This window comes from Tribolium castaneum, chromosome 3, assembly GCF_031307605.1.
Source record: "Tribolium castaneum strain GA2 chromosome 3, icTriCast1.1, whole genome shotgun sequence".
Classification (NCBI taxonomy): domain Eukaryota; kingdom Metazoa; phylum Arthropoda; class Insecta; order Coleoptera; family Tenebrionidae; genus Tribolium; species Tribolium castaneum.
This window is the reverse complement of record NC_087396.1, coordinates 18,342,385-18,365,812: the sequence shown is the minus strand read 5'-3', so window position 1 is coordinate 18,365,812 and position 23,428 is coordinate 18,342,385. Positions and strand designations below refer to the sequence as shown.

The 23,428-nt window shown below is 34.8% G+C and overlaps 3 protein-coding genes across 4 annotated transcripts; 1 reads left to right on the top strand and 2 right to left on the bottom strand.

Moving 5' to 3' along the window:
• Positions 1 to 9,665: 9,665 nt before the first annotated feature.
• On the bottom strand, positions 9,666 to 12,536 carry LOC660773 (uncharacterized). Of its 2 annotated transcripts, none has more exons than XM_008195559.3 (7): positions 12,395 to 12,536; positions 11,673 to 11,954; positions 10,907 to 11,624; positions 10,543 to 10,855; positions 10,275 to 10,496; positions 9,971 to 10,073; positions 9,666 to 9,916 (listed from the first exon to the last, which is right to left on the bottom strand). In XM_008195559.3, exons 2-7 carry the CDS (start codon positions 11,942 to 11,944, stop codon positions 9,691 to 9,693), a joined length of 1,854 nt encoding a protein of 617 aa, XP_008193781.1. In that variant the 5' UTR covers positions 11,945 to 11,954; positions 12,395 to 12,536; the 3' UTR covers positions 9,666 to 9,690. The 2 variants fall into 2 exon arrangements, with proteins under 2 accessions (XP_008193781.1, XP_976358.1); XM_971265.4 differs by having other exon boundaries at positions 11,673 to 11,948; positions 12,395 to 12,533.
• On the top strand, positions 12,121 to 22,168 carry LOC660716 (proteasome activator complex subunit 4). The gene is made up of 15 exons (XM_008195561.3): positions 12,121 to 12,462; positions 12,667 to 12,807; positions 12,863 to 13,024; positions 15,861 to 16,077; positions 16,124 to 17,179; positions 17,237 to 17,688; positions 17,739 to 17,987; positions 18,039 to 18,216; positions 18,270 to 18,521; positions 18,570 to 19,075; positions 19,122 to 19,686; positions 19,731 to 20,457; positions 21,073 to 21,509; positions 21,559 to 21,768; positions 21,815 to 22,168. Exons 1-15 carry the CDS (start codon positions 12,254 to 12,256, stop codon positions 21,947 to 21,949), a joined length of 5,496 nt encoding a protein of 1,831 aa, XP_008193783.1. The 5' UTR covers positions 12,121 to 12,253; the 3' UTR covers positions 21,950 to 22,168.
• Polr1C (RNA polymerase I and III subunit C) lies at positions 22,032 to 23,422 on the bottom strand. The gene is made up of 5 exons (XM_008195562.3): positions 23,248 to 23,422; positions 22,898 to 23,198; positions 22,731 to 22,850; positions 22,272 to 22,685; positions 22,032 to 22,222 (listed from the first exon to the last, which is right to left on the bottom strand). Exons 1-5 carry the CDS (start codon positions 23,308 to 23,310, stop codon positions 22,113 to 22,115), a joined length of 1,008 nt encoding a protein of 335 aa, XP_008193784.1. The 5' UTR covers positions 23,311 to 23,422; the 3' UTR covers positions 22,032 to 22,112.
• Between the last annotated feature and the right edge of the window lie 6 nt (positions 23,423 to 23,428).

Here is a 23,428-nt window from a genome sequence, read left to right as displayed (position 1 = left end):
GAGTAAATCATAAGATTCATAAGACAGGTAAAAAATATTCAAAAAATAACAGTTTGATTTCTGCCACAAACGGATATAAATAAAGCATACCAATAAACTGATAGCTGAATAAAAGTCAATATCTAAGTAAAAGGTTGTAGATACGTGGTAAAATAATTTAAATGCTAAATTGTAATATACGTGTATTTGCTAAAAAAATAATAATAATACTTAAAGCTCTAAAACTATCTACCCAGGTATCATGTGCTAAGCTAAATATTTGGTACGCTAGACATGAACTAAAAACCATTTTTGAGGTGAAGATCCGATCAAAATCCATCTCTTAAAAAACAAAGTTTCTTGTAAGAGATGGAACGCACAAGCCCAGGCGTAAGAAGTGTAGTAGCCCCTCTGATTAGGCAAAGGAACTTGCAATGATACACTTTTTTAATTTAAATAATCTATAGTAGTGCATACTGTTTTTACATAGTGTTTATAATTTTTGCCTAATGATTATTATTTTTACCTGGCGTTAATTGTTTTCACCTAGCATTTATGATTTATACTCCGAAAGTGTAGTTAGGGTTTACTGAAATAACTACGGATATCTAAAGGTTAGGATAAGAAAAACGTACAAAAAAAATGTTCCCGTCCTCAACAGTTCCATTAATGTCGTCAGAGAGCGCAAGTTTTTAAAGCAATGAATTTGAAAAAAATCGTATTTGTATAACGATTAACACATAACGAACAAAAAAATACAGGCAGATACAGCGATATAATTTTAATCGTAAAACATAAACATAATTCAAAAATTTTTTCGTAAACTATATTTAAACAAAATTCAAACTTTTACCAATTTGCACTCTGTCCCATATTTTTCAAAACGCTGCAAGTAGGAAAATAGTTGTAGAGAATTGAAGTCCGCGAAACCATATTCCTGTCTTCAACCATTTAGGCCTCAAAATTGTTCAAAAACGCTCAAGCAAATTTGCTTCATTTTGCCGGTGGTCAAGTATTGGAAAGTTAATTTACTTGTATACCTAAATCCTTGAAGATAGAAATATGGTGCTGCAGACTTTTTTGTAGAAAATTTAATTCTCTACAACTTTATTCCTTATACTTTTTTTGTATCTTCATCCGATTCGCAGCGTTTGCAAAGATATAATTCAAATAAGCTATAATTCGTTGCGCTCCGTCCCTTATTTATCCAAACGCTGAAAATACAATTAAAGATACAAAAAAGAAGTGTAAGGAAAAAAGTTGTAGAGAATTAAATTTTCTAAAGAAAATGTCCGCAAGACTATATTTCTATCTTCTATAGTTTCGGTATAAATTATTTTTTTATTTTTTTTAAAGAAACTTTAACTCTCTACAACATTTTTCTTGTATCTTTCACCGTATTCGCAGCGTCTTAAAAAATAAGAGATGAAGCGCAAATTTTAAATTTTAAATATTTTTTTTCTCATGTTTCTTATGAAAATTTTAGTCGTCAGTTTTTCTGAATATTACAAGTACAAAGCTCAACATTTCTGCATTTTCTCCCAAGTAATTCGTGAACTGGTTGAATTTGAATTAATTAAAAACGATTTAACGCCGAGACGGTATAACGCTCGAAGCGCCCTCATTTTTACTCTGCTGTACAATTTTGGGTTCAGAAAGTCCTCCGATTTTGTATTTCTTTTCGTCTCCAAGGTTATAATCTTTTGTAGAAATAACCTAACGTTTAATTTTTCCCAGTAAATAAAACTCTATCCCGGCGCATCCACCATTTTTACACAATTCTAAACATTATTGTTATGTTTTTATATTGTTATTTGTTTTTTGTTTTAAAACTAATAAGTATTCTTGTATTTCATGTCTATATCACATAACATTCAAGAAAAATGGTAAACTTTATATTGTTATAAAATCGAGCTTGCAAATGCAAGAAAATACGTTTTTGTTTGATTTGCAAATGTAAATTCATTGAAACTGGAAGAAAAACAAACATTTTGTTTGTTTATTTGTTCTAATTGCAAGCTTTGAAATTATTCGGTATTTATTCAAACCGGTATTATTCTTGATTTTATCACTGAATCCTTTGGCCATTATTAAATACCCGAAAATGACCGGTAAACATGCATTCTCAATTAACTGTTTAGATAATAAAGTAAAATTTTGTGAGTCTAGTTACACAGTAAAACGCGGTAAACAATTTGTGACTTTCGAACGTATCTTAGGAAGATAAATGCTCCGTGCATGTAAAATGCATGGGAGAAGATGTTGTGTTTTGTGTGTTGTCAAAGCTATTACAGTTTTATTATTTATTGAAGATTCACATCAGTTTTCAGTCCGCTTGAAATATTGCCATTGTTTACACGAACCGGGTTCAAGAAAGTTCAGGATAGTTTCGATTATCTTTTCCTGTGTCGAATTTTGTTATTTCCACTTGAATCTTGCATACCTCGCCGAAAATTATCCACAACAAGCTCCTTTCTCGTTTCTGGCCTATTGAACACAGAACTCTGATCGCTGTTCGAAGTTGTTGTGGCCGAGGTTTTAGCGCGATATTTGACATCTGATAGCACTTTAACAGGTTAATACTGAAGTTATCGTTTTAGTGGCCTGTTTAATATTGAACGGAATATCTGAATATTAATTCCATCCCAACTCACAGAACTCTGTCTATCACACAATCGTTCTAATGGGAGTTTCGTGCCTGCTTTACAAACCACTCCATTTTGTTACTACCAGTTTCAACTCATAAAACTATAAAATTTGCATTTTTGCTTTAATTGCAAAAAATTCGGACATGTATCGATTATTCGACGAACGAAGCCTCGGGGGACCCATCGGCCGTAAACTTTCCGAAATCCAGGTTTTATCTTTATTGCCGAGGAGAGTTAATGTTTTTCAGCGATGTGATGGCCAAAAGTCGACGAAGCAGGGGCGGGCTGGAGTAAAGCATTTACTTTGCAGCTTTGCTCTTTTGTAAAGGGATGGCTAAATACGCTTAAATTGTGGTTCTTTGAGAGATTGACTATAAAGCGAAAACGGAAACGGGGTTTAAGTGGTATAACAGGTTTGACAGAGAGCAACACTCAGAGAATAAAATAAACGCCAAGACAAACCGAAAATATTTATTTCATTATTTACACACTCGATTCAAACCTAATAAATCACCCAGGATCTGAAATTTAACCCAATTGGCGCCATTAAAGGTAATAATTAAATACGTGCGCTCTCCCCGTTCCGCACAAAGAGAAAAGTTGGCAACACAGAGCGCACCGTCAAATTAGGTAAACGAGTTGAATGAAAAGAATGGAAAATCGATACCAATACATAAAAGCCAAATATAATGTACACGGTTATCTACGATGAAGTTACACATCATTGGAGATGGTTACGTTTCATTTTAGCATCGCGACACGGTGATGCTCCGCTTTTCCCTGTTTGCGTCTTTTGTTTTTGTTATATTTAGCGGAATGCGTGAGATATTCGAACGAAGAGTCGAGTGTATTTTTTCAAGCCAACAAAGCGCAATGTGCAAGCTGGGTTTGTAGTTTTTGAATAATTGAGCAAACATTGCCTGAATTATCGATGATTTGATGAAAAATATTTACGACGAGCTTCACATTTCACATTTGGAATAATCAAATGTTGGTTGCATGAATTAATCGGCGTTATTTTTAGGGAAAACTTGGATTTATTTAAAATCATGTAAGCCGATTAAATGGTAATACTCAGCCATATTGCGGACAGTTTTTGTTGCGTTGTGATTTTATTTTGCAGTGTTTTATAGAAATCATTAATGTACGCTGCATTTTTCATATTTATTAATTAACAACTGCTGAATAAATAAAAATCTATAAAAACACGCCAATCGTCCAGGAGTTTGTAAATGTCTTGATTCCTATTAATTATGTTCGTACTCAGGGAATGTGGATATAATTGTACAAAATGCCGTGAAGGAAAATAATACGTAACGCCTTTTTTGCACTTATAAAAATGGTTCCACCTTTTGTCGTACTAACATCTCACATAATTAAGTTAAATAAATTTTAAAAATACAAGCTGTAGCAGAAATACGTGTATTAATTTTAACAGGTAACAGAGCTCAACAAACAGAGTATTTTTATTAGTAATTTTTTAATAAAAGTTTTGACTATTTATTAAAAATTTGTTAACAATAACATATCGAAACATGTACCCGCCTATGGATACAAAACTAGAAATATCGAACTATTTTCGTTGTGATAGAAACAAACAATTTGAATAATTTAAAACAACAATGAAAATTGTTACTATCAATACAAATTAATTATTAAACACCGACCGGCTCGTTTGTACAAAAGAAAGGAGAAAAACAGTAAAAATTATTAATAAGAATTTTGCAAATAGTTATATATAAAAAATGTTGCACTTGAAAAGTTTTATTACGCGGTAAAATTAAGACACGTATTTTTAATACACACGGTATATTTTTATTATTCTGGTAGATCTCTGAATTTGCCGTTCGTCTGCCTACAATTTGCTTTAGAAATTTAAATAGACCCATGACCGAAAAATAAATTAAATTTGGTTAAGGCCCTCTTGAACTCACAGGAAAATTTTGCTAAACTCAGGATCTGTTCAAGTCTTAGCGATGTTTGGTCGCAGGAAAATGAGTATCCAGTAAAAAAAATCAGTAGCTCCTGGACTAAAATGTTTTGTGTACAAAACTTTAGTTTGCTACCCTTTTTTTTACTTTTTCCAAGATAATACACTTATCATAAATAAACTCATTGATGGTTGAAATTCAGCAACTAATTCTCCACGTTATGTTAAATTACTTAGAATTATCAGAATTAATTTCGAAATGGAATACATTTCATTTTGTATTCAACTTAACAGCCACACGCTCAAAATAATAATAGTAAAAAAATTATATTAAAACTAAAAAATAAAAATAAAAATTAAATTAATTAATTAAAATTAATTAAAATTAATTTAATCTATTAAATTAAAAAACTTGACAGTCAAAGCCTATTTTGGTGTTAAATTTGTTAGCGTCCATATAATTAGTTGCCAAGCCAAGTGGGTAAATTTCATCATTTAAATATTTTTTCTGATAATTGATTGAAAAAAATATACAAACACTTAAGTAGTATTTACAGAATTACATAAGTTTGAATTCATGTTAATTATGAATAAAATAGCATTAAAACCAGTTTAATAATTAAAACTGCAACGAGATATCGTCCAAACACTTAGTTGTTAGGCCTCGTAGTTAGAATTAGACGTACAGGGTGACCCAGGGGTGCGTGATGAGATTCTACGCAAGAAAATAATGTAACTTTATATAAACTATTATGGGTCTATCTCTTTTCGTTTCGGAATTATTCAACTTTTCGTTTTCAAAAAGACCAATTTTTGAAAAATCGCTGCAAAGTCGCCTGTGAATATTTTTTGGCAAATTTGCAACAGAAAAATTTAGAATACCTTGTAGTTTTAGGAAATAGTCGACTTTTATTTGAAACACGAAAATAATGTACAGGATGTGCCAAAATATTTTTTATATTTTATTAATAATTCTTGATGAGTGAAATTCATTTATGTATCAGGTAATAATTAGATTACTTGTGTAATTAGTCACATTAGTACATGTCAAAAAATTGACAGATTCTAGGCTAACAAATTTTCATGTAATAAAATATATTTTTTTGAACAATTTCGAAAAATATTTTAAATTTACTATGCAAACCCGATACCGTTAGAAAGCTTATCAAAAATAACTTTGATACATTTAATAAAATACAGAATGTTCCATTTGAAAAAAAATGAGTTATTTAACTTTTTGCGTTTTGGCACACCCTGTAATATTATCTGCGTGCTTTAACTAAAAGTTGTCGATTTACTAAAACTACAAGGTATTCTGAATTTTTCTGTTAAAAATTTATCGGAAAATATTTATAAGCGACTTTGTAGTGATTTTTCAAAAATTGGTCTTTTTTTATAACGAAAAGTTGAATAATTCCGAAACGAAAAGAGATAGACCCATAATAGTTTATATAAAGTTACATTATTTTTTTGCATAGAATCCAATTATGCAAAAATATATAGGGTGTTCCATATAAAAAAATATAACTTTGGTTCACCACCGTGTATACAACACCCTGTGCATAATAAAAATATTTTTAGTTTGTGGATTTTAAGTCGATCTATCGGAAAATAAAAACTTCGTGGCAATATTTCAAATAGCAAAAAAGTTATAGACCGATTACACATCGCTGGGTCACCCTGTATATAGAAGTAGTGATTTCTACAGAAATTTGTTTTTTGTTAAATTTAAATTTAGAAGTATGTCTTGCAATAAAACTTCATATTTCGTTTCGTGTTATTTTCATTTCCTTAATGCTTTAAAATAGAAATCTTAAGATAAGTTTGCAGTCGTATTGCAGTACACCTTGATGGCAATAGAAGAGACGAATACGGTAAGGAAATTCGCAACTCGAATAAAGATTTAGTCTCAAGCTTGAATAATCTCAACCAAAACGGTCCCTAGAGCACCTCACGTGTAAGTTACACCGTATAACATTAACGCAAGTAAGAAACTTTTATCTTTGTGGAGTAGGATTTTACTGAATGAATGTAATGCTAATGCATTATTATTTGATTTTGTGAAAAAACGAGGTTGGCGACTGTAATAATTTCTAGTTGTAATTGGATGGTGAAAAACCGAACCCTTTTGAAACGTCGAACCTCCGTGGCAATGGTATGATTTAATGCCTCGCGTGAATTATCGCGGCAATTAATCAAATAAAATATTTCGCTTTGAAATTTGCGTAATATCTTCGTCGGCCCTATCTGCTAATTGAAGCGTTTTATCAGGAGAGTTGCCCTCCATTAATTATCCGATTTCCTTGGGCTGGGTGTTTATGTTCTTCTTTTATGTGTGGATCTGGGAACAAAGCCGCCGGTGGGAATTTATTTAGATGCTTCGATATCTCTGCGTGAGCTCATCATACATGAACGCTATTGCGCCCGAATGACAGAAATATATCCATAAATAAGGATTTCAAAGGCGATCTCCTGCAGTGTTTATTTTGCGAGCGGTGCTGCTGGTCTAGATCACGTGCTGTGGATATGAGTCCACTGATGAGCGCCCCGCGGTCAGATACCAACACTTTTGAGCAATGCCACGTCCGGAACATCCAGTATCTGGTCAAAAGACTGCACGATTCGCTCGTAAGGAACCAACATTCATGAATATGAGCTCCAGGCCGTTAAGCCGGGGCTTTCTGTTCTATTCCAACTAAACAAACAGGAAGATTATCAATTCGGAAGCTATCTTGTATCAGATATGCATTAGACTCCGGTTTTGGACCGAATTGATAACCGCAATAACAATTAAACCAGACTGTGTCGCAATAATGAAGCTGTTAGTGCGGCGGAGTCTGGCACACTGTCTGGGGACGAGTGACTTGTTAGAATGCTGTTCAAGTACATATGTATAGTCCAGATTAGATACTAAAGCGCAAATTTTAAATAAAAAAAATTTTCATTCTGTATTTTTGCTTTATTATAATTTAAAAGAAGATTTTTTTAGAAAGAGTTGAAAAAACTTACAATAATCATATGAGCCCTAAATCTTCTTGATAATAAGCACACTACAATATAGTTAACATGTTTTTGTTGAAAAATACACCGTAATTCAAAATTATATGAGCAAATATTTGCAACTTTTAAAATGGTTAAACGACGCCTGTCTTTAACGATTAATTAAGAAGTTTGTACAAAATACGTCGAATACCACATACATATCCTCGTATAAATCAAAAATTTTATATACTTTCTTTACTTTTGAAGGAAATCATTGCTTCTTATGCATATAAAAATATTATTCTTTGCAATTCAATTGGTCGTCCAAAGATGAAGTCAATCCTAATATCCCTTTTCATATTTCATCAATATTTGATATGGTTGAAGATTGAAACTACCCTAAATTTCCGTTTTAGGAGTTACCTACCTTAATTTCCCCTAACAATATCATGTTAAAACGTATCTGATATCACCTTTCAGCAATAGGTACATGTCAGCAACATTTAAGTGCATTTCAATATTTTTTTGTTGACTGTTTATTAATTTCGACATTATTGTTTTTGATAAAAGATGTATTAATAGACGTTATTAATACACTCTTTTTCATTAAGTAACTGTTTTTGGGATTTTGACATTTTAATGATAGTTTGATATAAACAACCAGTTATTCTACAAATAAAAAAACAATGACGACTAACATCGTATACATTTTAATAATCCATAATAATTATTGTTATTTATAATAATATTATTAATATTACAATTGTAAGTATTTTATCATTTTTTCATTAATTGTCGATTAATAAGAAAAATTATATTCGTTAATCTGCCTTTATGAATGTTTTCAGACGTCAAAAACTTAAATAAAGCTTAAAATAATATGAAAAAAAAAATCGTTGACATTTGAACGCTGCTGTTCCTAACATTATGGTGAATAAAAAAATACAGAATGGTCCATTAAACTGAAAGAGTGTGAAATAAAAATGAAAGGTTTTGGCCTAAAACATACGGTACATATCTGACAAAATCTTTATTCTTTTAAACGTTAAATTGGGATTTTAGAAAAATAAGTAAGGCAGCGAAACGCAAAAACCAAGATGTTCATGTTTTCACATTAAAAGAGAATTTTCCTTGTAGTTACAATAAGTGAGAATCCACAAATTATGAAAACAAAAGTTTGGAGTAACTGAACAATTTTAACTTCATTTGTTAGTTATTAAAACAATACTCTGTTCGTTGCTTAATCCGCAAAAAGTAAAGGCGTTCAAATTTATCGTTACGTAAGTTATTATAACAATAGTATTTGGATTTCATTTTTCTATACAAAGAAATTATTTGAACCTGTATGTCTTTAATTAGCACAAATACCTACGTCAACTCCACAAACAATAACATTGTTCACAAAGTCCAAATTCGCTAAATTCACATCACCACCAACCAAAAAAGGGTATTGGAAAGACGCAATTTCCGTTCTGAAATTAAATTCATGCACATATTCCATTTTAAAATCAAGCTCGAAAGCATCCTGCTCTAAAACCTGTCCTATTTTTGTAACAATTAAAATACGAATGTTATCTAAATATGAATTCACTACATTTATTTGAATATTTGAATACGATAATCAAATTGATATTAATTTTTTATTCTGTAAAAACAGGGGGCAAAAATAAATTAGGTATTGCGAATTCATTCAATAATACGAGAACACTGTTGCTTATTTTAAAAAACTTTTGAGAGAAACAAAATGGTTCAATAAACGCCTTCGACAGGTAACCAATAGACACAGACGCAAAATTATAAAAAAAAAACAATTACAAGAAAAAAGTAAGGGAACACCAAACTTAATTATTTACTTACCGTGATTTTCTTACAAAAAAGCTTTTAAAGAGACGCCTTGAGAGGTTGTACTTTCTTTAAAGCAATAAGATCTTACCGGTTTTTTTTATTAAAGAAAAACGTTTGCATTTGAAATCATTTTTTGATATAATAGGAGTAGTATATTTGAGCATTTTTTAACACTTTTCTGTTGAAAAATTAATTCTTAGTTAAAGTATTTGTATTTGAAACACACAAAATTCGTTGCTAGAGGTGAAATTAGTTTATCAAAATAAATAAATCCACACAACTTTCTAATATAAAATTTTATTGTTTTTAAATAACACTCTCTGTCACATTCAGATCACTATCAGTCCGTTCCTTAATAGCTTGCATTAAATAAGGAATTTTTTCAAAGTCTGGTAAACCTTCCCACACTTCTAGACACACAGGAACTACTTGACACCCATTTGCCTCCAACGCTCTGATTGCCATATTTGTACTACTCCTCATTTTCTTGTTCAAAGTATAACCAAAATGTCGTAAACCTAGGATGGCAACTCTGAAATAAAACCGTTCAATGGCACTACCACCTCAAATGTAATAAATCCAATACAACTGATTGTCGGACGGCACGTCAATATCTTCAACAAACTCTAAATCCTCCGAATAATTCATTGCGACAGGATATCCACCTTTTCTAAACACGACCACATGATCTACACAAAAATAATAATGAATTACACTCGTCCGAATGTAACGAAATACATAAATAAAAATGTGTCAAAATTTTATGTTACTTTCCGGATTGTTTCGACAAAATCTGTTAAAGAAAGTCATACTCTAATTAAATAGGTTTCTTGCTCAAAAAAAAATAGACAAAAAATCGGCGAGTTTTTGTTTAACAACCCGATATTTACCGACTTCCACCCCCATTTTCGAATAAAGGTCCGTCTTGACGTACTTGTCCCCTCCTAAGGCCTTATGTAAAGCCCCTTCTAAGGGAAAATCCAAATTGTGTCTAAAATGCTTGACTAGAACTTGTGGGTCAAACTTTGTTGACAACAGACAATTGAGTTCAGGTTTAAATAACTTGATGCACTGCCAAATCGTGGCGTAATTTTCAAAATCAGACTTGAACCCTATTAACACACTAAATTATACACAGCAAACAGTGGCGTAACATACTTTTCTTATTGAACAAGGCATTTAAGAAATTCTCGTTCAAACACTTCGTCAGAACGTCCAGTTTATAGATGTCTAGAAGACATAACGCCGCAGCGAATTTGATCCAAATTATTTCCTTCTTGGCAGAATTTGCAACATTCTCACTTCGTATAATTAGGTCTTTTAGTGTGTCCCAATGAACAGGTCGATATTCGCTCAAAGCGGTCGAAACAGCAATGCTGTAAATATCCAAAGGGTCCCCTTTTGTGATAAATTCGGGGTTTTCGTACACTTTTTTCGACATATAATCCAGCATGAACTTGTGGTGATAATTCTGGAAAAAATTGAAAGCAAACTCGTTGAACACAAATAGTGCTTGACATACAATGCGTCCAAATTTTCGTAAAATATAAATCGACTGTTTGAAACCCAAGTCCTTGTCAATAACGTAGTTCGCACACGAGTCGTAAAACGTCTCGTTGTAAAAGTACGTGCATTTCTGGCCAAATCGACTGATTAATTTCGTCAAAGTAGTCTCCATTTCGTTGAAGCTCAATTCATCTAAATGCACAATGAGTGAATCAATGGCTCTATTCATTAGCGGCCTGAACATCTCATCGGGCTCCATATCGCAAATTGACCAAACTACACTTTTGGCGGTTTTCGCATCAAATTCGCGATGTCCCATCAAAGCATTGACGAGTTTTTCGATTGATTCGACGTTCAAAGCGTTCCGCGAAGCGAAATACAAACAATCAGCCAAATGCGCGGCATTATCGTAGTCCATTTTGACCGGCAAATGTATTTCAAAAACCATGGGCAAGGCTATTTTTAGCGCCTCGACCAGAGGAGAAGACTTTGTCTGAGTCAACAAAAATTCGAGAAAGATAATTTGTTGCAAATTTAAATGATTCACGTTGTGTCTGATCAACTGAAGAAGAACTTGGAAAATAGTCGAGTCGGCGGGAACCCCAACATACGAGACAACTTTCAACGCTTCAATTATATCACCCAACTCAATACTCGCAGCCTGAGAGCGCAATTTGCGACACAATTTGCGAAAATCTTGGTGGGCTAGAATTTCATTTGTGGACATTTCTGAACTACAATAGCAATAATAAAAAATTGGCGACAACGGCGATTTCACCTACTTTCCGTTTTTTTGTAAAGTGAATAAGCTACGTAAAGCTTGGATAACGTGTTTGTTGTTCATGATGTCATTGTGTTGCGAGACCATGTCCAAGACGTTCTTGGTACTGTTGGCATTTTTAAGATTGTTGAGGAGAAAATCGGTGCTTTGGGCGTATTTCGTGGTGACTTCTGACGGGAGGTTATTTCTCGAAAAACTGCAAAAGAGTCGAGGTCCCCCTTGGTATAACCTTCTCATGTGCGTCGCGATCGCCCCCTTGATTGCCTGTGCCATTGCCCTGCAACTTAAAATAGGCGATTTATTGGCTGATCGCCCTCGTATTTAAATAAACGTCCTTCCTCGCCGGTTTGAATTTGGCGCTTGGCGCGCATTGCTTCGATTGGTTGGCATGAGATGGCACTTTGGAAAAATCGGCCGGATTGGTTGAAAAAGTGCCACTTTGTATGAAACAAATATGTCTGCAAATGACTAGTACAAAACAATAAAAATAGCAAGTTGTTAAACAATCGTGCATTGTTAATCTATCGTTGTGGTTGTTAAAGTGTGTGTGATAGGTTCGAGGTTTGCGCGAATCGCACGCTCATGGATGAAAATGTTAGCAAAAGACGTTACGAAAAACTGGGCTTTAAACCCCAAAAGGAGAATGTTTACAACAAATTACTGCCCTATGCCGAGAAATTGGACGAGGAATCGACGCAACTGTACGCCGATATTAAAACTAACCTTATCAAGTCGGTTCTAGCACGTGAGATGAGACCAGGATGCGCCTTATGGACCTCACGTTTGAACAAGTAAGCCCCGAAATGATCACTTTTTCTTAGTTAACACCATCGTGTATTTTTCATTTATAATTTTTTTAAACAATTTCGATTTTCCGAAACTCCACGGGATGTCAAATGTGCTTTTGACAGACTGGTGGGCAAATGTCAAAACCACGTGACCGGGCATTGGCGCCGCGCTTATTTTTCAAATAAGGAGCTGAATTTTTTTTTCAGGTACATTAAAATTTATGGAATGAAATTCTCAAAGGAAGACCACATTTGTTTTATTAAACTGTTTTACGATCTACTGACCATTCCTGATTTAGAACCGACCAGAATCAATAAATGCGCTTCAACGTTAACCCAATTGCTCAAGTAAGTTCAATTCTCATATTTTTTCCATTTTTATCATGCGTTTGCGTATCCACAGGAAGAAGTATTTGATATCTAGAGATGAATTACAGTTAGAATGGCGACCTTTATACGACTTGTGTATCAGAGTAATGGAGAAGAGCAAAACCGATATAGGAATGTATCGTTGCTTTTCAACATTAGAGGGGACCCTAATGAACGTTATCAGACTAGCTAGAATGTAAGTAGTACGTGATTTTTTTACTACATGTAATTGCCTAAAAATGATGCAATAATGAATCAGCGCTAGTTGAGTCACACAAACAATTTTCATGTTATTAATATTACAGAAATTCTAGAACTTGAGAACCAACTACGGCGATAGCAAAATATGTTGATTTCCTTTACTGGAAAATTTAGTGCGGTAGTTAAAAATAAGAGCAGTTCATGCGTTCGACTTGTTAGACAATTTCGATTTTAAAATTTAAAAAAAAAACTATACGCCTAACTGCATTGATGTGGTTTCAAATACAGATTGATCCAGAAAAACTGAGTCTATTGGCAACAGATTTGAAAGTATTTTTGATCGTAATTTGCAACACTGCAACCGGATTCGATTTTTCTTCACAACAATTTGACATACAACTCCACAAGATTGTTGAATTGTTGTTAACTAAAAGCGTACTCCATGGGCATCTTTTAAAGTTTAAATTCAGTGTGGCCAACAGACTCAGTTTTTCTGGATCAGGTCTAAAGCTTAGTTTAAACTAAACCGTACCTTGGGTGCCGCTTAAACAGCGCCTAAAATAAAAAAGAAGATGAGATAAAGACAGAAAATGGGCAAATTTTTGCAGTGTCATAACATAACATAACAGCGAAGTTATTAATCTTCGAAATAATATTTATCGTGTTAAATTATGAAACTTTAATTGTTGAATCTTTTTTTTTTATTAAATAACATTGTTGAACACAAAAGTAAGATTTACCAATTAACTAAATAAACGTTTATAGTAGCATTGAAGTGGTTTTCAATTTAACTCAACTCTTTCAAAACTAAATCTAATTCCAAAGACTTTTTCATGAATTTTAACTCCATTCTTCCAGTTAGCTTGAATTCTTTTTTCTCCTTCTCGAATTTTTAGTATGTATTAGTTTGTTTAATGTTGTAACTTTGAAAGTGTTGTGGACTTTTTTGTTCAGATAATTATTTTTGTAGCGAATTGTTTTAAATTTGTTAGCTTATTTTCGTAGTGCTCGAAATATAACAAATTTTTAACTTCACCTGTTGAAAATATTGGGATGTTGATGGTAGCTCAAGATGAAAATTCTCGGACAATGCTTTTTGTCTTCGAAATAGAAAATTCTTTACTTTTTTTGTACTTTGTAGTATGAAATTATTACGTTTGCACCCCCGTCTACATAAATATAGACAAATACAGACTTTTTATTGGTACATTATAATGTCTAAACAAGAAACTTTACACATCTATTAGCTGTTTCAAAACTATTAAACCGCCAACATCCCATTTTCTCTCTGTTATAAATTATTCATTCACTTAAAAAAAAAATAAAAGCTAATTTAATTTATACTTTCAATGAGAGATCGAATCAATATTAACTATTTTACAATTTTATCAATCTTATTTAAAAAAATAATTTGGTAAATTGCCACATTGGCGTTTTTATAGTTTTGAAACAGCTAATAGCTCTTTTTCTGGCTTCAGTCATTCCTGCAACAAAACTTTTTTTTTAATAAAATCGATTTAAAAATAAAAACTTGAGCAATTTTCTCACTAATTTTAATTTCGTTGGATTATTTTATTGTTGATATCAGAAATAAAAAAAAATCCGCAACATTTTCACGCATTTGTAAACTGTTGACAACTAAATGATAGGCATTTGACGGATTGAATTAACTAACAACACCAGATAAAACCTCACGGTGCAGCGCGAATTATTTAAATTCCACTTTTACAGTGTTTTTCATATAAATTTACGCAAGTAAAATGCCACCAACAATACATATTCCGATACGAACCCGATTAAATTTTGAAAAATTGAATAGTCATGTCTTGTTTGTTCACTTCTTCAAAAAATACGTTTTTAGCAATTTTTAGTTAGTTAGGGATTAAAATAAATCAATTAAAATCATGTTCTAATGAAAGTCTCTTGATAGAACACATGCCAAAGAAAGAAACAGACATTAGTTTGACAACTACTATCATGGTTTTCCAAAAATTAAATAATTAAATGTTTATTTTTTTATCCTAGTGTTTTGTGACTTTTTTGGTGCGCACACGAGGCGCAGGCCTTGTAAAGTTTTATAAAACACCTTGTATGTCTGTAAGTCAAGCTTTGTCAATAAGCGTTACCATAAGCCGAATCGGTGCAGTTAGGTCATAGTACTACAAATTTAAAATTTATGCACCGTTCCATATTTTTCAAAACACTATATGAATACGGTTAAATATACACGAAAAATGTAAAGTGTCCTACGCGAAAAACCATGACTTTGTCTCAAACATTTTAAAAGAGTCCAAAGACGTTGAGTGGGGGACACTTAAAAACAAATTAAACCTAATCCACTGAAGACAAAAATAGGCCTAACGGACTTTTTTGAAGAAAATTCAATTCGCCACTATTCGATGGATATTCGTATTATTTTGGAAAATATGGAACAAATAAATTAGGAAAAAATTGATTTTTTTTTAATAAAGTTTACTATAATTTTCCCCATTACCTTTATCTTTCACTATAGAGAATTTAATGCTGTATATGTTGGGCTTGTCGTTGTTTAAATGCAGCTATTTTTTATTTTACTGGTTTTAAGAAGTAAGCGTACTAAAACCAGTTAAAAAAATTCTGCCGCTCAAATGAGTAGCTTTTCTGTCTTTATTATTTTCTTTTTCACCTCATGTGAAAAACTCAACCTCAACCACCCCTCCACAGTAAATTAGTATGTAAATTTCGTTTCGCATTTACCCCGAAGTATAGATCACACAGCAGAAAAGTTATGAATAGTCAAGAGTGTTTACCATTTTGTCCACTTTATACTTATTTGTGGCACCCCCTTGTAGCTACTTCCCTGCATCAGCCACTCAGGAAATTTTAGACGAGTTCAGGCCTCGCTTATGTCCAATGAGCAGCCCCACAATCCTCTCAGCCATCCAATACCTTGAAATTTTCTTACCTGTTTGCGTCAAACCCGAGGAAGCTGCCATTAGTTACGATTTATGGTTTGAAGAACTTATGACGCTGTGGAACGCTTGTCATAACGCAAGTGCTTGGGAAGATGTGAGCGATTTCATTGTTTCAGTCCCAAAACTACAATTAATTTTAGCACATGATGTGGATGATTGCGCGACTATCCAGCTACACCATGGGGTATATCAATTGGGAGCCCTACATTCCCATGATGTTTGTGCGATTTTCGCGCAGTTTTCAGTTACCTGTAGCTTATAGACAGAAACAAACCGGCAAACAATACAAAATCGAAATTTCCGCAATGGCGATTTGGATAACATGCGCTTTGAACGGTGATAAAAATTCGACTTTCTTTCATTTGGAAAAGTTCATGCAAGCGCTGGAATCCTACTACTATCCGGCAAATATGGGCCGATGGTCGATGAAGTTGAGGGAATTGTTGCGAAAACTTGCCTATTATTTCGTGCAAAGGGTGCATTGTGAACGATACAAGAAAAAAACGTGGGATACGAACATTCCAGATCATTATAAATTGACCGACGAGGATATTGATAGATTCGTCAATATTATGAAGCCGTGTCTTGAGCAGGCAATGTTTTCGAGACAAGGGGGGCAAGATATCATCCTAGCCTTGCAATATCTGGGGTCCCTAAGACCAAACCTGGTCATTCCAATGACTTTGGATAAATTGTATGCTTCAATGGATAGTCTCACAGAGCCGCACAAACTGACGTCGTCCATGATGGGCGTGACGGCAGTGGCAAGGTACATGGTACAAGGGGCGCGCAGCAACTACCCAGAAGGATTCACCCATGTGCTTCCACTCCTAATGGCCTTACTCCCAGGGATTGACCCGAACGATATCCGAAAGTGTTTAGTGACTTTCAACTTCATGGTTCATTTTATTAACATGATTCCGTTGATCAATTGTTCCGAAGCGAGTAAATATCACGATGACTTGACGGAAGAAGAACACATAGTTTGCGAAGCCAGCGATGGTTTCGAAGATTTCGTTTTGCAATTTTTTGACAGACTGTGTCTTTGGGTCGAGTCTAATTCCCTAGACTTTGTTAGACTAGAACAGGATGCTAACAGCAACAATAATAAAAATCGGGCCGAAGTGATCGCCGAAACGGCCCTTTTCTCGATCATTTCAACAGTTTTACACCAGTGCTCGCCAGAAATTTTCACAGTAAGTAATTGGCTTTAATTGGGTGGTGAAAACGGGAAAACACAGTTAACTTTTTAGGCCGCTCTTAAAAAAGTGTTCAATTTCGTAAGTGACAAAGTAATGGAGATACAAATTTCGGGCAAAATGACGGCGATTATATGCCAAGGCTTTGCCAAAGTCAATCCTAAGGAAACCCTGAAACTGTTCATTCCACACTTGTGTGATATCATCGAAGGCTTAATGAACGAAAACCCAAACATAGAAAAAGAGGAACATCTCGACGCTGAATTGCTTTACAATTTGCAAATTTTATCAGAAGTTGTGGATGCCAGGACCGAACTTGTTACGTATTCCGACAGGTTGATGAAAATCCTTGATAGGACTTTACACATGAGTTCGTTGAGTGGTAGTCAGATGGCATCACGCATGCTTGAAGTTATGATGACCTCACTGACTTACATACTGCCAACTGAATACCGAAGTTGTTCGACACCGTATGACACACATGTTAAGGACTTTCTCTCGATAAGGTGATGCTTCGTTTAAGTGTTTTTTACTTAACATGATTTGGAATTTAAAGAGAGTGGGGCAAAGCTCAAAATATCAAAGATCTGGAAATCTCGTGGTACGTCCCTGGAGATAAGGAAATCGCCTTAGTTCAGTCACTCATTAATAAGTATTTGGTACCCGAAGTTTCAAAACTTAGCAAACACGCCTCTGGAGAGTCAGTCCTGACGAGAGAAGAGCTGCGAAGGTCGCTTAGGATAGTAATTTCGATATTGTCATCACATCCAGTGTTGCCAATCTGGGACGAACCTGCGATACAGCTGTACCAATTCTAAAAACTCGATTAAGCCACTACTAAGTTTAAATGTTTTAGGGTCGACTCGGTTTTAGATCCGTGGGCTTTCAATCTAATCGTGAGCGATTCTCATGCTGTAAATATGCCAGACGGCTCAAACATCCGAAAAGTGATAGCAGATTTGATGCATAAAGTCCAGAAAAAAATCCTAGAAGTGGACGAAGGTGACACTAAAAGCATCCACAACATTGTCCATGTAATTAAATAACGATAGAAGACTCACCCACTCACTCACATTAATTTTTCCAGATCTACAATATACTTCTTTTCAACAAATCACGTGTTCATGATTTCGAGTATCAATGGAAGAACTTCCACTTGGTGAAAAAACTACTCGAAGACCGTTTACACCAAAATAAACTGCACTTGCGACATATCCTTATCAACAGAGTGATGTTGCAGCAAGAATTTAGAATAGAAAGTCGTAGCTGTTCATTCACAGAAACCCACAAACAGATTCTTTTGGACCTGTTTGAACTAAGTGTGTCGCGATATAGCGAGGTACTTCTTTTTTTTTTTTCACCTACCAATGCTAATTACAAATTTCAGGTGAGAATTTCAGCACAGTCGAAGCTATTTTCTGTAGTGTCATACTTCCCATACTCTTACACCGTTCTCACATCGCGTATATTCGAAATCTTAAAACTAAACTCAGAAGAACACCATGAGAAGTTCAAGGGTTGTTTATACATTTTGATAAGTCCGAAAAATACACCAATAGTGGCACGTCACGACTGGAATTTTATTCGCCAATTGTGGCCACTTATCATCAAGTCGATGCCATCCGAAAAACCCTCAATTGTCAATTTGATAAATGCGATAGTCGACGCTGTTAACCGATTTTTCCCGACCATTGCCATTAACTTGGTTTTTCCGCAAAGATGTCTAGACGATGCCACTTTGCTAAGTCAAAATGTGCCCAAATGCGACCTGACCCACTTCCAAAAATATATGGACGAGGGCGAGAAAACGCTACAAATTAAATGCCAAAAGCGCGCAGTTGCGTACAATGAGACAGTTGATGGGCTTTTGGATGCTTGTATTAATGGAAATTTGTAAGTTTTGTCCCAGTTTGTGAATATGATAATAATTCGTTTAAAGGCACTGGAGGTATCACTCAATGGCTGTTACGTTCCTAAAGGTGTTAGTACACTATGACGTTAAATACAACGTGAGGATAGTGAAGTATTTTCTACAAGCCTTAATAAATGAGTCTATAACCATTAGAAAAACGGCATTAAGAGTCTCTCTGTTTATTTTAATTCAGAATAAACCCAAATTTACGAAAATTGAAATTGATCCCTACGGTTTCTCCAACAGTAAAAGAAATAACCACAAGTTGAGGCCCGGAATAAGAGAAGACAATAAATGGTTATTGTACGACAGTAAAACGGTCCCGAAAGATTCAGAAGCGTGGGAAAAACCGCGATTTTTGCACGATCACAGCATAGGGTATTACGCTTGGCCTACGAAAGTCGAAATATACGCACCCCCAAGCGAACAACCCCACATAGACAAAAGGTTCCCAAAACTGAGCGAAGAGGAAAAAGAGATTTACGAGTTTTTCAGCAATGCGGAAAATTTAGACCAATTCATTAAATATTTCTCAATGGAGGAGAAGAAAGGGAAAGACCAGTTCAACGCTTACAAGTTCCTCCTGTTCAAGGTTAGTTGCGTGTATTTGATTTCTGTTTCATAGAACATTTTTAGAACCTGTTCAAACTTTTCGAAGACAAGCTCCTTGACCCCATCATTCCCCACTTGGAGAAGCTCGTGGCTGATAAAAACGAGTCGTCGCAACGTTGCGCTGCTGAGATAATCAGCGGTTTAATCCGCGGTTCGAAGCATTGGAGTTTTGATAAAATCACCAAACTTTGGTCAGTCCTGATCCCGATCCTCGAAACTGCAGTTGTGAATATGTGTAGCGAAACCATGACCGACTGGGGCCTCAGTATGGCGATGGCTTTGGACTCCAGAGACCCCAACCGCTACCATTGGATCTTGGAATACCTGGTCAAAGATCCACTCTCCGACCAAACATCGTTTGTGGCCTGTGGGCGCCTCCACATGCTCCATGCAGCCCTTAACCAACAAACTTGGAGAAATAACGAACTGTCAGTTCGCTTGTTCGACTACTTCAAACAGCACTTGTCGCACCCTTTCCAGAATATCAGGGACAAAATTAGTAGTTGTCTGACGATGATTTTTTCCAAAGATTTGATTTTCCCCGATGATGCTAACGATACGAATTCGGCGGGAATTAAGGCGTTTTTCAAGGAGATAATGCCCACACTTGACAATTTGTACAGTTACACTTTGAGCAAAATCGAAAGTAAGGATAATCCAATGGATACGTCTGAAGTATCAAAAGATATGCAAGGACTGTCGCTCGAAAACGACGAAGTTCGAGAAAATGCCATGAGGTTGTTCAAACTAGGTAAGAATTACGGAGAACTATAACTTAGGAGACGAAATGAGATCACAGAAATCACAGAACTTTCTGAACTCACGGAGTAGTGCAAATTGGTAAACGTTTGAAATTTTTTTAAATATAGTTTACGATAAATTTTTTGCATTATGTTTATATCTTACTATTAAGAATTTAATGCTTTATCTGCCTCTATTTTTTGTGTGGTATTCATTATACAAATCCAAACATTTTTTCAAATTCATTGCTCTACAAACGTAGACGTACAATGGACGTAATGGAACAACTGCGCTCTATAGCGACATTAACGAAACTATCGAGTACGAAAACATTTTATTTATACGTCGTTTCATACCCCTACCTTAAAATATCCGTAGTAAGAATCTAAAAAATATTCTAGAATGAAAACCAAATCTAGCCGGCGCATCCACCAAAAATGATAGCAGTTATGTGACTGTACGATGACTAATCGGCACTGGTTTAATTTTTCTATTTAAGAATATGTTTTTAGGCTTTTAATTGTTATTTGGAAAATCGGAGCCTTGTGTGATTCTGTAATTGTTTCTAATGTTTTGTTTTGTAATGTAATCAGTCAGGATGCAATAATAAAAGGCATGTTTTCAGTTTCAAAATACGTGACATCGAGTGTTGTAAGAATGAACTACTCCACGCTGCCTGAATATTTCGAGATTTTGCCACTGTCGTGTGTGCTTCAAAGCAACGACACCGACGACGAAATCGCCCCAATTTGCTCGAGTTTGCTCGCAGTTTTGGCCTACACCATAACTATTGACAAATACATGCCTTCGGCCCTTGAAGCAATAAGAAAAGTTGCCACTTGTCCGTTCTGGTCGGCTCGTGCGGTTATAACCGAATTCATGTCCGGTTTTGTATTCCACAATATGCCCACGATTATTTCGAAAAAGGAGTGGGTACTAGATATACAACACATGGTGCTAGAACTACTCGAAGATGTTCAACCTGAAGTTAGAGTTAGTGCTAGTCAAGTTTTAAGCGGTCTTTTGCACTGCCAATTTATTCCAAACCCTCAAGAATTATTAGTAATTATTCGGGTTCTTAGTTTATCGTTAAATAATTCGTGAATTCTAGGCGCAATTTAAACAGAAAGCGAAAACTAAATTGAAGAAGAAAAATTTGAACAATTCAAACAGTTTGAATCTTAGTACTTTAAGATTTAGACATGCTGGAGTTTTGGGCTTGTGTGCTTTTATCAATAGCCATCCATACGACGTACCTGACTTTTTACCGGATGTTTTTGGACAATTAGGACCCCATTTGAACGACCCCCAACCCATTCCTGTGAGTCACACTTTCGTCGTTTAAAAAAATAATTAATAATTTTTAGGCAACAATTCGCAAAACCTTGGGAGATTTCAAGCGAACGCATCACGAAAACTGGGAAATCCACAAACTCAAATTTACTGAGGAAGAACTGTTAGTTTTAAGTGATCTCACAGTGCCTCCCAGTTATTACGCCTAGGCAATAATTTTCCGATTCCAGTCAATTTACAATTTAATTTTTTACTAGACAATAGGTGAAGGAAGGTTTAAGGTAGCAAAAATTTACGCGTCAAATGTTTTTTATTTTTAACCTTGTTCATTATATTTTTTGTGGTTTGATAAAAGTATATTAAGTGAAATGTTTATACATGACTTAATTCATCTAATAAAGCAAGACATTTGTCTTTTAATATTTTAACAGCTTCCATGAATATCACATCAGGTGGTAAAGCCCCCACAGATTCGACCGTAACTAAATTACAATTAATAAAAACTGAAAAAGTAAATAAAAAAAAACTTACAAATGAAATGATCCTGAATTTTGGTCATCGCTACTGCGTCCTTGAGGTCTTCATAACGGAAAACATTCCGACTTCCTGTATCATACCTCGCATTAGCTACAACAGCGTATTTGCGGCCTTTTTCATGTCGGATTGAAATCACACCGGGAGAGAAACATTTTTGGAGTCTCTCAGCTGCTTCACCTTCCACTTCTCGTAATAATTTTATGTCGGGAAGAAGGCGATAAAATGCGGTTGCGACAGGAGAAAATTTCGCATGGTCTCGCCCGTTGCTCTTGACTGCTAATAATTTTAAATCTAACTCATGGCCTGGCCTCATTTTGGCAATGAGAATGTCAGGGTGGATGGGGCCCACGTCACTAAACCGCTCCTTCTGTTTACCAATGGGCACCCATTTGATGTGTTTTGAATACACTAAAATTATTGCAATTTTTATTGTTTCTCAAACGGGGTAATTACCATTATTGTTTTTGTACATATCTTCAGCTCGCAGTGAGTCTTTACTGCTGTCTTTATTATTGGTACATTTAATTTTTAACGCAAACTCTAGAGTATCCTGTTCGGTACCTTCAGCAGTTGCTGTAAAAATATTGTAACGTTTGGAACGGCAACATTACAAGACTTACGATCAGTTTTCATTTCAAATAATCGGGGGTCGGCCTTTAGCGGTATCAGGCCTAAACGATGGGCCAAAACTTCGTCTTGGATTATAGACGTGTTATTAAGAATGTGAACCTTTTCAATGGCCATTGTGGGGACATCACTCAACATTAACCTTCTGAAAGTGTTTGCTAGGAACGGGTGAATCCCTATCAAGTCAAATTCGAGTTCATTCTCTTCACTTCGCACAATCACCACCCTAAATCTCTTCTTAAAGGTTTTCAAGTCCCATTTCTCGTCCAAAACAGTTGGTTCCGAGGGCAAATTCTTCAAAGGATGTTTGAAGGAATTTAATACAAAATAATAAAGGACATACCTGCGTCACTTTATATTCTCCTAAAATCACTCGAGGCTTTTCGTCATTCAGAATATTATCCATTTTAAACTTGTTTCAAAAACTTGGATAACCTCAAACAACGCACGTTTTTCGTAAAAATGACTACCAACCTTACCGTCCTTACCACCCAAAAGCCACTTAAAATGTCAGCTTTTTAGGT

What these genes read in the sequence shown, in the direction of transcription:
- LOC660773 (XM_008195559.3), bottom strand. Translation starts at nt 11,944, where the DNA reads ATGGCACAGGCAATCAAGGGGGCGATCGCGACGCACATGAGAAGGTTA. An exon ending in ACTTTACAAAAAAACGGAAA is followed by an intron (nt 11,625 to 11,672) that starts GTAGGTGAAATC and finishes TTGCTATTGTAG; the next exon opens with TTCAGAAATGTCCACAAATG. An exon ending in GAAAATGGGGGTGGAAGTCG is followed by an intron (nt 10,074 to 10,274) that starts GTAAATATCGGG and finishes ATTTTTGTGTAG; the next exon opens with ATCATGTGGTCGTGTTTAGA.
- LOC660716 (XM_008195561.3), top strand. Translation starts at nt 12,254, where the DNA reads ATGGATGAAAATGTTAGCAAAAGACGTTACGAAAAACTGGGCTTTAAA. An exon ending in GTTATCAGACTAGCTAGAAT is followed by an intron (nt 13,025 to 15,860) that starts GTAAGTAGTACG and finishes ACCCCCTTGTAG; the next exon opens with CTACTTCCCTGCATCAGCCA. An exon ending in GCATCCACAACATTGTCCAT is followed by an intron (nt 18,217 to 18,269) that starts GTAATTAAATAA and finishes TAATTTTTCCAG; the next exon opens with ATCTACAATATACTTCTTTT.
- Polr1C (XM_008195562.3), bottom strand. Translation starts at nt 23,310, where the DNA reads ATGGATAATATTCTGAATGACGAAAAGCCTCGAGTGATTTTAGGAGAA. An exon ending in GAGAATATAAAGTGACGCAG is followed by an intron (nt 23,199 to 23,247) that starts GTATGTCCTTTA and finishes CATCCTTTGAAG; the next exon opens with AATTTGCCCTCGGAACCAAC. An exon ending in TATGTACAAAAACAATAATG is followed by an intron (nt 22,686 to 22,730) that starts GTAATTACCCCG and finishes CAATAATTTTAG; the next exon opens with TGTATTCAAAACACATCAAA.